Source organism: Glandiceps talaboti, chromosome 21 (assembly GCF_964340395.1).
Source record: "Glandiceps talaboti chromosome 21, keGlaTala1.1, whole genome shotgun sequence".
NCBI classification, from domain to species: domain Eukaryota; kingdom Metazoa; phylum Hemichordata; class Enteropneusta; family Spengelidae; genus Glandiceps; species Glandiceps talaboti.
Window position 1 is genome coordinate 9,385,243 of NC_135569.1, and position 13,156 is coordinate 9,398,398.

Below are 13,156 nucleotides of genomic sequence, written 5' to 3' on the forward strand. Positions count from 1 at the left end.
TAATGAACATGCCAATATGCCAATTTATGGTTTCCAAAAATATGTTTTAAAAGGTGATGGAGTACAACCAACAGTAAACATTCTTTCCCTGCATATCACAGCAAAATTTGAAGGAAATCTCAGCCTGTCCAAGAAGTTGAGTCGTTCCTATCATTTATGGTGGAACTCATGGTATTATGTGATATGTACTTTGTTGGCTGTTTAATATACAGTCACATAGGTGCTCACAATCTGAATTGAGTCCTTCCCTATTAATCATGCTGTTTTACAAGCAGGACTATGTGAATGAAGGGACATGTCGGAATAGAGTCCCTTAGTCATACCATCTGTAAGTAGGATTATGTGAATGAAGGGGCATGTCGGAATAGAGTCCCTTAGTCATACCATCTGTAAGCAGGACTATGTGAATGGATGTCGGAATAGAGTCCCTTAGTCATACCATCTGTAAGCAGGACTATGTGAATGAAGGGGCATGTCGGAATAGAGTCCCTTAGTCATACCATCTGTAAGCAGGACTATGTGAATGGATGTCGGAATAGAGTCCCTTAGTCATACCATCTGTAAGCAGGTCTATGTGAATGAAGGGGCATGTCGGAATAGAGTCCCTTAGTCATACCATCTGTAAGCAGGACTATGTGAATGGATGTCGGAATAGAGTCCCTTAGTCATACCATCTGTAAGCAGGTCTATGTACATGAATGGAGGAACACATCAGAATCGAGTTCCTTACTATCTGTAAGCATGAGTAGAGTTCAATGTACTCTGCATTAATATAATCAAATATACTATGACAGTCTGTATACTGTATGTATTATAGTAAATTATTTCATGAAATGAGATTAATTTTCAAAGACATAATTTAGCCTATTGTTGTCATTGCATTAATGAGTGTGTTCATCAGACTGGGTGTACAATTTCTAATTTTCATTCACCATTCATCAGCAGATGAATTAAATATAATTATACTATTTATAGAACACTAATGAACTATGACATTTCAGTCATTTCAGCATCAATTTCATTAGTATAGCATGATGTACCGGGCAGTATACATATTTACATGTACACTGCAGTAGTGTTTTTGTTAAGGTAGTAGGCCTGTAAATCAACCAGTGAGTTCACCAGTCATTTTGTCAAGGTTCACTACCAGTGTTTTTGTTAAGGTGGTAGGCAAGTTAAAATCAAGCAGTGAGTTTCCCAGTCATTTTACTAGGGTTCACTACCAGTGTTTTTGTTAAGGTGGTAGGCAAGTTAAAATCAACCAGTGAGTTTCCCAGTCATTTTATTAGGCTTCACTACCTGTGTTTTTGTTAACGGCGATAAGCAGGTAAATGAACCAGTGAGTTTACCAGTCATTTATATTACCAGGGTTCACTACCTGTGTTTTTATAAAGGGCAATGAGCAGGTAAAACCAACATACAAGATCCCCAGGTACTTACCAGGGTTCCCCACTAACAACACAATATCCTACCTGTTATGGAAATCTATGCACAAATTACGTGATTTCCTGCCTCTGTTGCCATGGTTACTAAAGCTTTATAGACAAACTGACACAGATGCTAAATCTTATCGTCAATCAGCCATTGGCATTATATGTTGACAACGTATTACACAACAATCTAGTTGGTTCCTCTATCTGTGGAATACATCACTTGACTTATGTGTTTGTATAACAACATATTGTTTTTGCACAGAAAGACTATCATTATAAAAATTTCAACCAAAAAAAAAATTCATTTCCCTGAGGAATGGACTCTTGCATTTCCTCATACACTATACCATTGCAAAAAACATACTTTCATTTCTTGGTAAAGTGGATTTTTTTTTGTATTTCCTCTCAGCAGAAGAAAACCCATCATTGAAAAAAAAAACTACAAAAAGATGTTTCTCTTCAAAAGGGACATTTTTTTTTTTTTTGCATTGCACTTTGAAATGCCATGAACTGCTTTGGTACTGTGCAAGGTGAATGACCATTATTGCGGGGAAAAAATGTTTCATTTCCCGGTGGAAAAGATACTTTTGCACTTCCTTTTGATGTGCCTTGAATTTTTTTGTGACCCTATCCATCATTGCAAAATAATGTTTTCCATCATTGCAAAATAACGTTTTCCGTGTGGAGAAATTTTTCTTCATTTTCACTTGATAAACATCGATTGTTTGTGAATCTATGACCGACATTGACTAAAAATGAAAAAAAAAAACTTCATTTCCCGATGGAAAAGATTCTTGTGTATTTCCTCTTGAAATGCTACATGCTCTGTTAAACTGAAAGGTGAATGACCACTATTGCTAAAAAAAAAATGTTTTTATTTCCTGATGGAAAGATGTGTTGCATTTCCTCTTGATGTGCCATGAATTGTTTTGTGAATCTATCCATCGTTGCAAAAAAAAACAAAAAAAAAACAGTTTTCATTTCATGGTTGAAAAAAACGATTTTACATTTTCACTTGATCCAACATGAATTGATTTCTGACTCATCCATCATTGACAAAAATAATGTACAACATGTTTTCAGGTGGTAAAGATTCTTTTGCAATTCCTCTTCATACAACAAGAATTGCTTTGTGACTCTATATCACATCATTGCCAAAAATAATGCAAACTAAATGTCATCACTTCCCAGTGGAGAAGATTTGTTTGCATTTTCACTTGATACGCCATGAATTGCTTTGTTAATCTGAAAGGTGAACGACCATACAATATTGTATAAATCACCTTTCTTTGTCTACAAGTCATTACTGGATAAAAATCAGACATGCAAATTACACCCTGGACCCAGTGGCATTACATAAACAATCAGTATATTAAAACAGAAACACTCCAAGGACAGTATATTTAAGTCAACAAAGCAAAAGGTGACTGACTCAACAAATATCAGCAACAACGAATACTCCTTCAGGATATTGCAATCTTATGCAAGTTTAATATAAACCGTGGAGAGTGGGAGTAAGGGTGTGCATGGTTTCCAAACTACTACCTATTGTTGCTTGGTAACCATGGTTTCCAGACTACTACATAGCAGCAAATTTTTTTAATGTGTAATTACTGTTTGGTAGTCTAGTTCCTGATGACCGTATTCCCGCACGATTTTACACTTACATTATCTTCGCACATTGCGCCTTGTTACTTGTCAAAATCATTACTCTAGTCGTTAAACGTGGTTAAACCCCATACTGAGTGAAGTGCAAATGGTGCATATCAGTAGTAATCTATCATAAATTGACATGCTATCGTCATCACTCATTAATATTCATCGGTACAGCTGTGAACCATAACTGTAAAAACTGAACTCCACCTCCAGTACAAAATCACGTGGGGAAGCGACAACGTCATTATGTTTATATGAACACTGTAGGGGGAGCACAGAATTCTGTGCTAGAATAACGACATTGACTAGATGTAATGTGTGAAGATAACGTACTGTAAAATCGGAATACAGTCTTCAGGAAGTAGACTACTGTTTGGCAATCTTGGTTTCTAGCTAGACTGCAGCCATAACAACAAATGCATTGCTGTTTCAGTGATCATGATTTCCACACTACATGTACATAGTAGTAAATTCATTACTGTTTGACAATCATTGATTGGACCACTGCATAGTAACAAACCTGTTCCTCTTTGATGATATTAGTTTGCATGTTGCATAATCTACAAAACTGGGATATGTTTCATCAGAGTTGTAATTATATAATTCAATCTCATGACAATATCATGGCTTATTGGTGTGATACGTACTCCTAAGGAGGCAGTACCAATTATGTATCCAGATCCAAATAAAATACTTATTTATCATGATTATTATATTACATAATGTACTGGTCAATGATTACTTGCACAGGGTGTGCATGCATAACTAGTGGTACTAAATTCACTGCAGTGCAATACCGAAAAAATTACTGCATACCTGCATGCAAATGATATGCAAATGAGGGTACAGATGTTCGTTGTACATGACAGCATATATGATCACACAGTATCATTTTTATGGAAATTTCCTGTTTTGGATAAACATAATAACAGAACCCTATACTGTGTTAGTTCCAGTGTCGGTACTCAGGGGTATTTGCACTTGTGCTTGCAGTGTTTTCTGCTGCATTTTCACTGATCACACTCATGGAAACACAGCCACAGAGAACTCTGCAAGTGCTCATCCAAATACCCCAAGTACGCCACACTTGCACTCGCATGTCAAGAGTTTCTGTCACTTACTATTAATATACTATATATCATATACTATGTTGCTTCACCTTAAATGGTAACAGTAATAGTTATGATATTCATGTTATTCCTACAAAGTACTGGTACAAAATAATTCATGGCATGCGTTCAAATATTGAACACGTTATACTTTCTATATATAGACTAATGTTGTTCTGCTGACACTACCCCGGTATGCAACATTATACCTCAATTCAGTTGCTGAAAAAAAATTATTTTATGGAAATAGTTCCTGTCGTATTCACTCATAATATGTTCACAACTACATACATGTAGATTTTAGTGTCTGATTCATGATAACGACTGTATGTATTTCAAGTTCTTGATTTACCATGATTATGTTAAATGTTAATTAATTTGGTGAAAGGACACGAGTGGTTACATCCGAGTGGATACAGACGTTAAATTACATCACTGAGTTTCATTCTACTCAGGTGGCACATGATGTGAACAGGTATTCAGATTATAGGCTATGTTGCACAATTAGTAATAAGTAAAACTATTAAAGTGATGTGTCTCTCTTAATGATAGTATGTTGTTACCTTTGTGCCAGGTTTGGTTGAAATCAGTAGGTGCATGTCAGAGATACAAGGGTTAACACACACATGCACACACGCATGCACAGATGATGGACACAACCCTCCAGGCAGTGCCCATTGGGAACATTAAATATTCCAGCTTTTCCACAAACCATGACAAAATATAATCTGCATCTGAAGACAGACTACTATAGTAAGACCTCAGATCAGTTGCACGAAAAATTACCATAAAAAATAACTCCTATTGCAACTTCTTGGGCTGACAAAGTACTCGCCATACATGATTGTACACCTACATATACATGACATGACATTACGGTAGGCCCTGAGGTTAAGAAAGTAATGAAAATCCTAAGCGTGCTCAGAACAATAATGAATATATCCTACTATGCTTAGCTTGATAACACATAAAGTGAATGTACTTTAAGTTTAAAGGTTGCTCTACTTAAAAGTGCAAGGATTTGTAACTTGAAATCAAATTGTCTATGCTATAACTACTTTAGGGCAGCCATTTTAGTTTTATGTTTCACCACACTAACCCTTTATTTCATGTGATTCAAATAAATAGTTTTAAAAAATTGATGCACTCTGCTGAATCAGAATCAAAATAATCACAAAATCACTGATGGTAATGTAGTGTAACTCATATCTGGATGAAAATGATAATTTATTGCTGAAATCTGAGACCTTTATTAAAATAAATGTTTCATATTTGTACTTTCCCTTCAACTTTTATTGTTGTCTGTCTATGACATCCTGTACTGAAAGCATCACCAACATGTACACATATACTTTTTTCTTTTCTATTTTTTGATTCCGATTTTACACTACGTTATCTTCATATTACATCTAGTCAATTTTGTTACTCTGGCACAGAATTCTTGAACCACATTTAATGCCTTGAGTAACAAGATTGACTAGATGTAATGTATGAAGATAACGTAGTGTAAAATCAGAATATGGTCATCAGGAACTAGAAATATTTTTTGAACTGACTGACCATCCATTTTAAAGATATTATGATGAGAAACATAGACATAACTAGGAGTGGCCTTAGCCAGGAATACACGCTGTCCTGTTAAATGTGTATAAGGAAATGCCCTGCAGTTAGCAGCACGGATTCCATACTAATCAACGTTTTCAGGAAGTACGGATTGTTGACATTTGAATGGTTGGACTCTGTATCATTGATGTCTGTATTGTATATACATGGCTTCTTTTATAAATTTGACATATACATTCTAAAAAAAAATAGCCATTATTTTTATTATGATTGATGTTACCATGGTGATTCGACATTTATATTCTGTGATGTATGGAGAATGATTACTTTCTTTGTGCAATTATTTCAATGCTACCAGTCACGACTATGATACAAAAACGCTATCTCTATCAAGATCTTGGCTCTGAATTCAGTTGTGTTGACATTTTGTTCTCACTCTTACCCTACCACACCTGGCATTTTGCTACAATGTTCATATATTCAAACCTAATTTGAATTGCCATGGCAACATTGAGTAATGGTAATCATCTTTACATAATACAGCTCAACCCTCGGAGTTGGTTCTAATCATGTGGTGGTGCGATTGATGACGGGAAGAATACAGAAGAATTTGCATCTATGTTATGGTTGTAGCTTCAAAACGAAACACCAGGCATGGAAGGGGAAAAGCAAGAATAAAATCCTCACGTAACCAGATTGTCAGTAGGCTAAGATGTTGAGCTGTACCATATACCAGGCAGTGGGCCAAATTTCTCAAGCCTTGCTATGAATTACTACCATGATAAACGATACTAACAGAAATTTCTTTGTCAAGCATTAAAGTTTGGAATGATATTCCTGTCCATACCCTCTCATTTTCGACAAACTTTCAAACATTTTCATAGCAATTTTTAGCGAAGACAAGAGAACCAATCAGTGTATTATTTGAATGCTGTGTAAATATTGCTTTAAATTTTTACTGCATTTTTCATCATCATCAGACAGTGTGTACATACATATACACTTTATATGAAACCTTTTTGCTGTTATTTCCATGAATATTGAAATAACATATGTCAGGCTGCACTACTTGTAACCAAGTTCCTAATCTATTACCCATTTATAAGGTTTTTTTTCAACTATTTCCCTATCTTACCACAGCTTGTAATTATTTTCATATTTGAATAAGTAAACCATTTACTATCATAAATATATATATTACATGTACATAGACATATTACATTATATATATTACATATTAAAACCCTGATAGGAAACCCTGATAAAATGACAGGGAAACCCTGATAAAATGACTGGTGAACTGTGCTAGATTTACCTATTTACATTGCTACCCTTAACAAAAAAACAAACAAAAAACACATTTTAGGGATTATAAAATTGTTTTTTATGTCAGCAGCATGCCTTTCCACTTTCTCTTTTTTCCACTTCAATTTTTTTCTTTTATGTCAGTTCTGGTAAGTAGGCTTTTGGTTAGATGGAGCTGGATATAATGACGACATACTTTTTATTTGATGATAAAAAAATCAGATTTGCTATGAGTATACATACAATTCTAATAATCTATAATGACAGGTGACACGTACTGAAAGTATTAATCATTCACACACAGAGAGAGAGAATGAGATTAATCGTTTCAATACATGATATTTCTCATGGGATATACCTGCATGTCTAGTATTAGGATTTATAATCAGACAATACAGAAAGCAGACATTATGACATAAATCCTTTCACTTACACGAGTTTCATTACTTAAACATGCCTCCAATCATATTTGATTTAGGTGCAAAGCAACGTGACATGCATATCATATGTCTAACCTAGCATGTCACCTTTGTGCCAGGTTTGGTTGAAATTGGTTGATGCATGCCAGAGATATGAGGGTAAATGCATGGATGGACGGATGGATGGACGGACAGGCAAATGGATACACAGATGGCACCCAATGTAATAGCCCCCTCCGCAATCCGGGCAGTGCCCATTGGGGCTAATTATAGACTGAGTATTAAACAAGTCTTCATTGAAGACATACCACCATGACAACAGGGTTCTGTCATACATAAAATATAACACCACTAGATAGAATGTAACTTACTTCAAATTTTAATTCATCTGTGTTGGTAAACTGAAGACTGAAGTATGCAGTTAAAATTTCAGGTAACAATTTTCATGTTTGTGTTGAGGAAAAAACTTTACTATTGATAAATACATAATATTATACGATGTTACTTACTTGTAAACATTGCTTGGAAGTAAGGACTGCATGATGCCAACACAAGTTTGTGTGCCGGAATCCGTCCAAGGCCAACTTTCAAGGTGATGTCGCAGAGAACTCCACGCTGTCTCATGCGATACATGGCGACAAACGCATCTTGACAATGAGAGGTAGATACATGTGTAACACATTCCAAAGTTTGTTTGGCTAAAGTTGATGTTGGACTGTTTCGAAGAGACTTGACAGAATCCATCTCTGAGAGTCTGATGGAAGAATATATGAAATTAATCAACAAGTGAAGTAGACTCTCTCACAACCATGGCTTCAGCTTTTCACCTTTACATTGACTGCGCAACTATCTGTCATCCAATCCCCTTGTGCACTCTCATCATTTGCACAAGACTTTAACCACTTTGCATACTAGGCAACCTGGCTAAGCCAGTGAGGTATGTATGATGGACATGCTGCTTGCAAACTACCTCCTACATATTTGCAGTCTTCAAGCTTCTAGCAAGCTTCCAACTGCAAGCTTGCTGCAACTGAGCTTGCAACAGGCTAGCAGTGCTAAAGGTTAACGGCATCATACTTGGGAATTAGATTATAATAGCTGCTCAGTCAAACTAAAGCTGAAAAATGACAATTTTAACAAAACCAGTGAGGACTGTGAGAAAGTCTACAAGTTAACACACCAGGTAAAGTTAAATATAACACATAATTTTGAGTAAACAATAAACACAAGGTGAGAGGGAGAAGTGAGGAATAAGGGAAACTAAGCCTGTATTTTTGTATGCACTAAGCTTGTTTGAAAACTAGTAAATATGTTCACAGCATTTGTTTTATATCTTTTCTACAATGAAGTATTAAACACATTAAGAAATTGTAACAAATCTATTGAATATAATACTATCCTGTTCTATAATCAGCAAGTACATGTAGGTAAAATTTACCTATATTCCCAAGGCATTTTACTGGCAGGGTTTCCTAAGGTAATGATTCAGTATGAATCTACAATCTAAACTTCAAGTTTTGCTAGATATCTTTTCTCGTTGTAGTTGCCAAACCTTTCATACCAAAATAGTTTGGTGATTTGTAGCTAAGGAAACAATGCTGTCCTGTTCTATAGTATATATTAGGTTTTCTGGTATGCTGGAATCCATACTGTCCTACATAATATAGCATGGCTGTCCTGTTCTACAGAATATTTTAATTAGCATGCTTTTTTGTAACCTGGAATACATGCTGTCCTGTTCTATAGTATATTACAGCATGGTTTTTTTTTGTAACCTAGAATCCATGCTGTCCTGTTCTACAGTATAGCATGTTTTTTGTAACCGTTACCTGGAATCCATGCTGTCCTATTCTACAGTATATTATAGCATGGGTTTTTTGTAACCTGGAATCCATGCTGTCCTATTCTATAGTATATAGCATGTTGTTTTTTCTAACCTGGAATCCATGCTGTCCTGTTCTACAGTATATTATAACATGGGTTTTTGTAACCTGGAATCCATGCTGTCCTGTTCTGGGGTTTTTTGTAACCTGGAATCCATGCTGTCCTATTCTATAGTATATAGCATGTTGTTTTTTCTAACCTGGAATCCATGCTGTCCTGTTCTACAGTATATTATAACATGGGTATTCGTAACCTGGAATCCATGCTGTCCTGTTCGATACTAGTATTATTAGTACACTAATTGATGATGAAGACTACATTTATAGAGTAGGCTACTGAGACTGGTTATTAAGAAGCTGTCAAATACATGTCCTTGGACCTAATATATTTGGACTGATAACATCAATACAATGACTATTAATATAGATTTATGGTGATTTGTAGTGTGATGTCCATAATGTATCTATTTGTATTCATTGGGACCAAGGACATTGTAATATAGTATACCAGTCCTGCCATTACAAATGGCCTTACAGTGTTTCAATATATAAAGTTAGGAAACACCTGGATTTATGAAACAATAAGAAACATGGTAAAATTTACATAGATTATTACAATGGATTTACATACCTTACAGACCTTGCATGGATTGATATAGGTACATGTACAATGTATATCCATGGAATTATTCAAATGTAAACCATGGACACATCACTCTATTTTGAAACTGTATTACCAATGTTTATGTGAAGTTTTTTTTCAGGGTAAAACGATGTATGCCTAAGTTATGTTGGGATTTGTCTTTTCATAGCAATGTCTCTCATTTGATTATTAATCAGACTCTATTTTTAGTAATTTCAAATTAAATTTCATAATCATTTAATTAACTTATAATTGTAGACACTTTTAATTATATTTAATAACATATCAATAAAATGAAGATTTCACATTTATATCTGAATAAATTTATCAGAAAGACAGTGTGTGCTCTTAGTTTGTGTTAGCCAGTACATGATGCCTCTCAGAGGAGTCAGGCACTTAAAGTGAGAATAACTGATGATTGTGAGTAGTTGAGGGGATCATAAACAAATGATAACATAGAGCTGTTTGTTATACTAAGTCATGTTAGCATGAATGTAATCTTCAATTGGTTTTTCATCTCTGGAGAGAGGTGAAAAAGATTGGAGATTAATAGATTATCAAATGGAGCAATTTTATTACTAGTCTAGTTCCTATATGGTATCATTGCCATTTACACCTTCACTCAAATAGTCTAGTTCTTATACAGTATTGTTACCATTAACACCTCCACTCACAGTATAGTCAAAGACATTACTCTAGTCCTGAGATGCATGAGATGCAATTTAAAATTCATCCACAGTCATTAACATGATCATGTTTTTGTTAATCAATCACAAAATTCTAATCAATAACACAGTCCCTCATAAAGTTAGTGTTTATTGGGGCAGTTATGTAATGTCCAAATATGGTATATTTGTCTGCTCAGGATGCTACTTATACACTGTTTAAGTCACTATAACAGTTGGGTTTCACTGACTGAGGGACTTTGACCAGACATGGTTCATTTAGAAATCATGTTGGTATCCAGAGTATGTTAGCCTTGAATGTAATCTTAAATTTGTTTTTCATCTCTGGAGAGGAGAGGGGAAAAAGATTGGAGATTAGATTTGGAACTGTAGCAATGTTATGACTTGACTTGACTCAATGTTGACACAATTACTAAAAACAAGTCTTCATAGAACACATTGTTCCCAACTCACTGGTTTGTTGTAAGTCAAAGATATTGTGCAAATTTGAACTTGAGGATGAAGGTCAAGATGAAAAGTTTGTCTCAATAGTAAACTTACAATGTACCTCTAACAATTTGGGTGTCCACATTTAAATGGTGTCTCTCGCCATAAAACTCCAGGGACCCCCAGTTATTGAACAATTTACCATTTAACCTTGAAGATGAAGGTCAATGCCAAATGTTTGTCTCAATAGTAAACTTAATTACAATGTACCTCTAACAATGTGGGTTTCCACATTTAAATGGTGTCTCTTGCCATAAAACTCCAACAGTTTTTGAACAATTGACCTTGAAGATGAAGGTCAAGGTCAAACTCAAAGATTCAGTGTCCAACTGAAAGCTGGTCTGTATGGAGCAAACTTTGGATAGGAGGCAAAATGTGCATTTTATCATTTTAATGGCAGTGTATATGAAATGGGCTAATATTGCTCAGATAGTAAATGTAATGCAGAAACACTGAGAAAGTGTACATAAAATGTCTGCATGTGTGATAAATCAGTGTACTGTCACAGTGTATGATATGGGTATCATGTCATGAATGCTGCAATTAACCTGGAATCAATGCAGTCAGAGAAGTACTAATATATTAGATCCCAGACCATGCCGCAACTAGCATACACACTACAAAGTCTGGAATGTATGCTGTCAGAGAATTTATACTGACATATTACAATCGCTGACATCAGACCATGTACAAACAGGGAAAGTAAATAAGTGAATTGGATTAACAACACTTGGCATACATGTAGCATGAAGTAACAGCAGAGATATGTATTACATTTCATGGTCTGATAAGAACAGTTTTAAAACCTCTTTGCATGTACAGAGGAACTTCAAAATTTGTTTGTGAACGTTAACTATTATTTTAAGTGTCCCTACAACTGTTCATTCTTATCAAATGATGGAATGTAATATTTGTCTCTCTGTATTTCCAACATGCTGTGTCAAGTATTATTAATCCAAATCATTTGTTTACTTTTCTTGTTTGTAAAAGGTTCTATTCATCCATGATCTGATGTCAGTGATTGTAGACCACAAAGTACATTGCCACTAACATACAAATTAGTCTGGAATCCATACTGTCCTAAAGGGAATGGTATGTTCTATAGTGGGTTTCAGATTCCAATGTTGTAACTAAAATAAAAACAAACTATGTCACGTTCTGGGTAAAGATTCTTATGGAAAGCCGGAAACCAGTGAAGTCTCAAATCAAAGCTAAATTAAACTACTCTTCAAAACTACGGTAAAATCAATAAAGAAAAGATTGAACAGGAAATGTAAGAATCAACAATAGAACATTAACAGACAAAGAACTGCTATGACAGAAACTCAGCCATAACATTGAGTTCTGTTCTATTAATTTATTCATTCTTTTATTGCAACCACCCACCACCACCCCACCCCCACCCCCACCCCCCACCCACCCACCCACCCACCCATGGTAGAACTTGAAACTTAGCTTTATAGACTATTGTTTTCCAAGATCAGACGTAGTAAAATAATAATGTAGAAACTTGCCAAAATAATAATATTCATAATATTCAAATATTGGTACATAACTGGAATAATTCATTGGCCAGCAGCTATGGAGAAAGTCTAGAAAGTCTACATTGTAGCCAAAATAGTTCTTAACTTTTACAAAATTTATAGTGTATCTATTTTGTATTTTAACCCTTCCATATCCAAATACGGAATTTCATAATTTTTGAAATATTTTCACTTCTAATAAAAATTTGTAAAACTAATATTTGAATTTGATAATTTCTGTTATTTTGCACTAAATTAAAGATAGTTTGAGCCAAAAAGTTACCAAACAAACAAATTTTTGTTCAAATAAATGTAACAGGAAGTAACTACTTGGCAAGTGCATATAGGTTAAACAAACATACTCTTCTCCAATTCTTTATCATTGTAAGCAATATAATTTATACCAAATGATGTCATTCACACACATCAGGTGAAACAGCAGGATATCCG

General features: G+C 34.8%; 1 protein-coding gene across 1 annotated transcript in view; it reads right to left on the bottom strand.

The window, feature by feature from the left end:
• The window catches only part of LOC144451526 (kelch-like protein 17), a 28,691-nt gene that overhangs the window by 14,571 nt on the left and 964 nt on the right, over nucleotides 1–13,156 (bottom strand). The window contains exon 2 of the mRNA XM_078142399.1: nucleotides 7,995–8,239. Within this exon, the coding sequence (XP_077998525.1) occupies nucleotides 7,995–8,239 (245 nt within the window). The remainder of the gene's footprint in view (nucleotides 1–7,994; nucleotides 8,240–13,156) is intronic.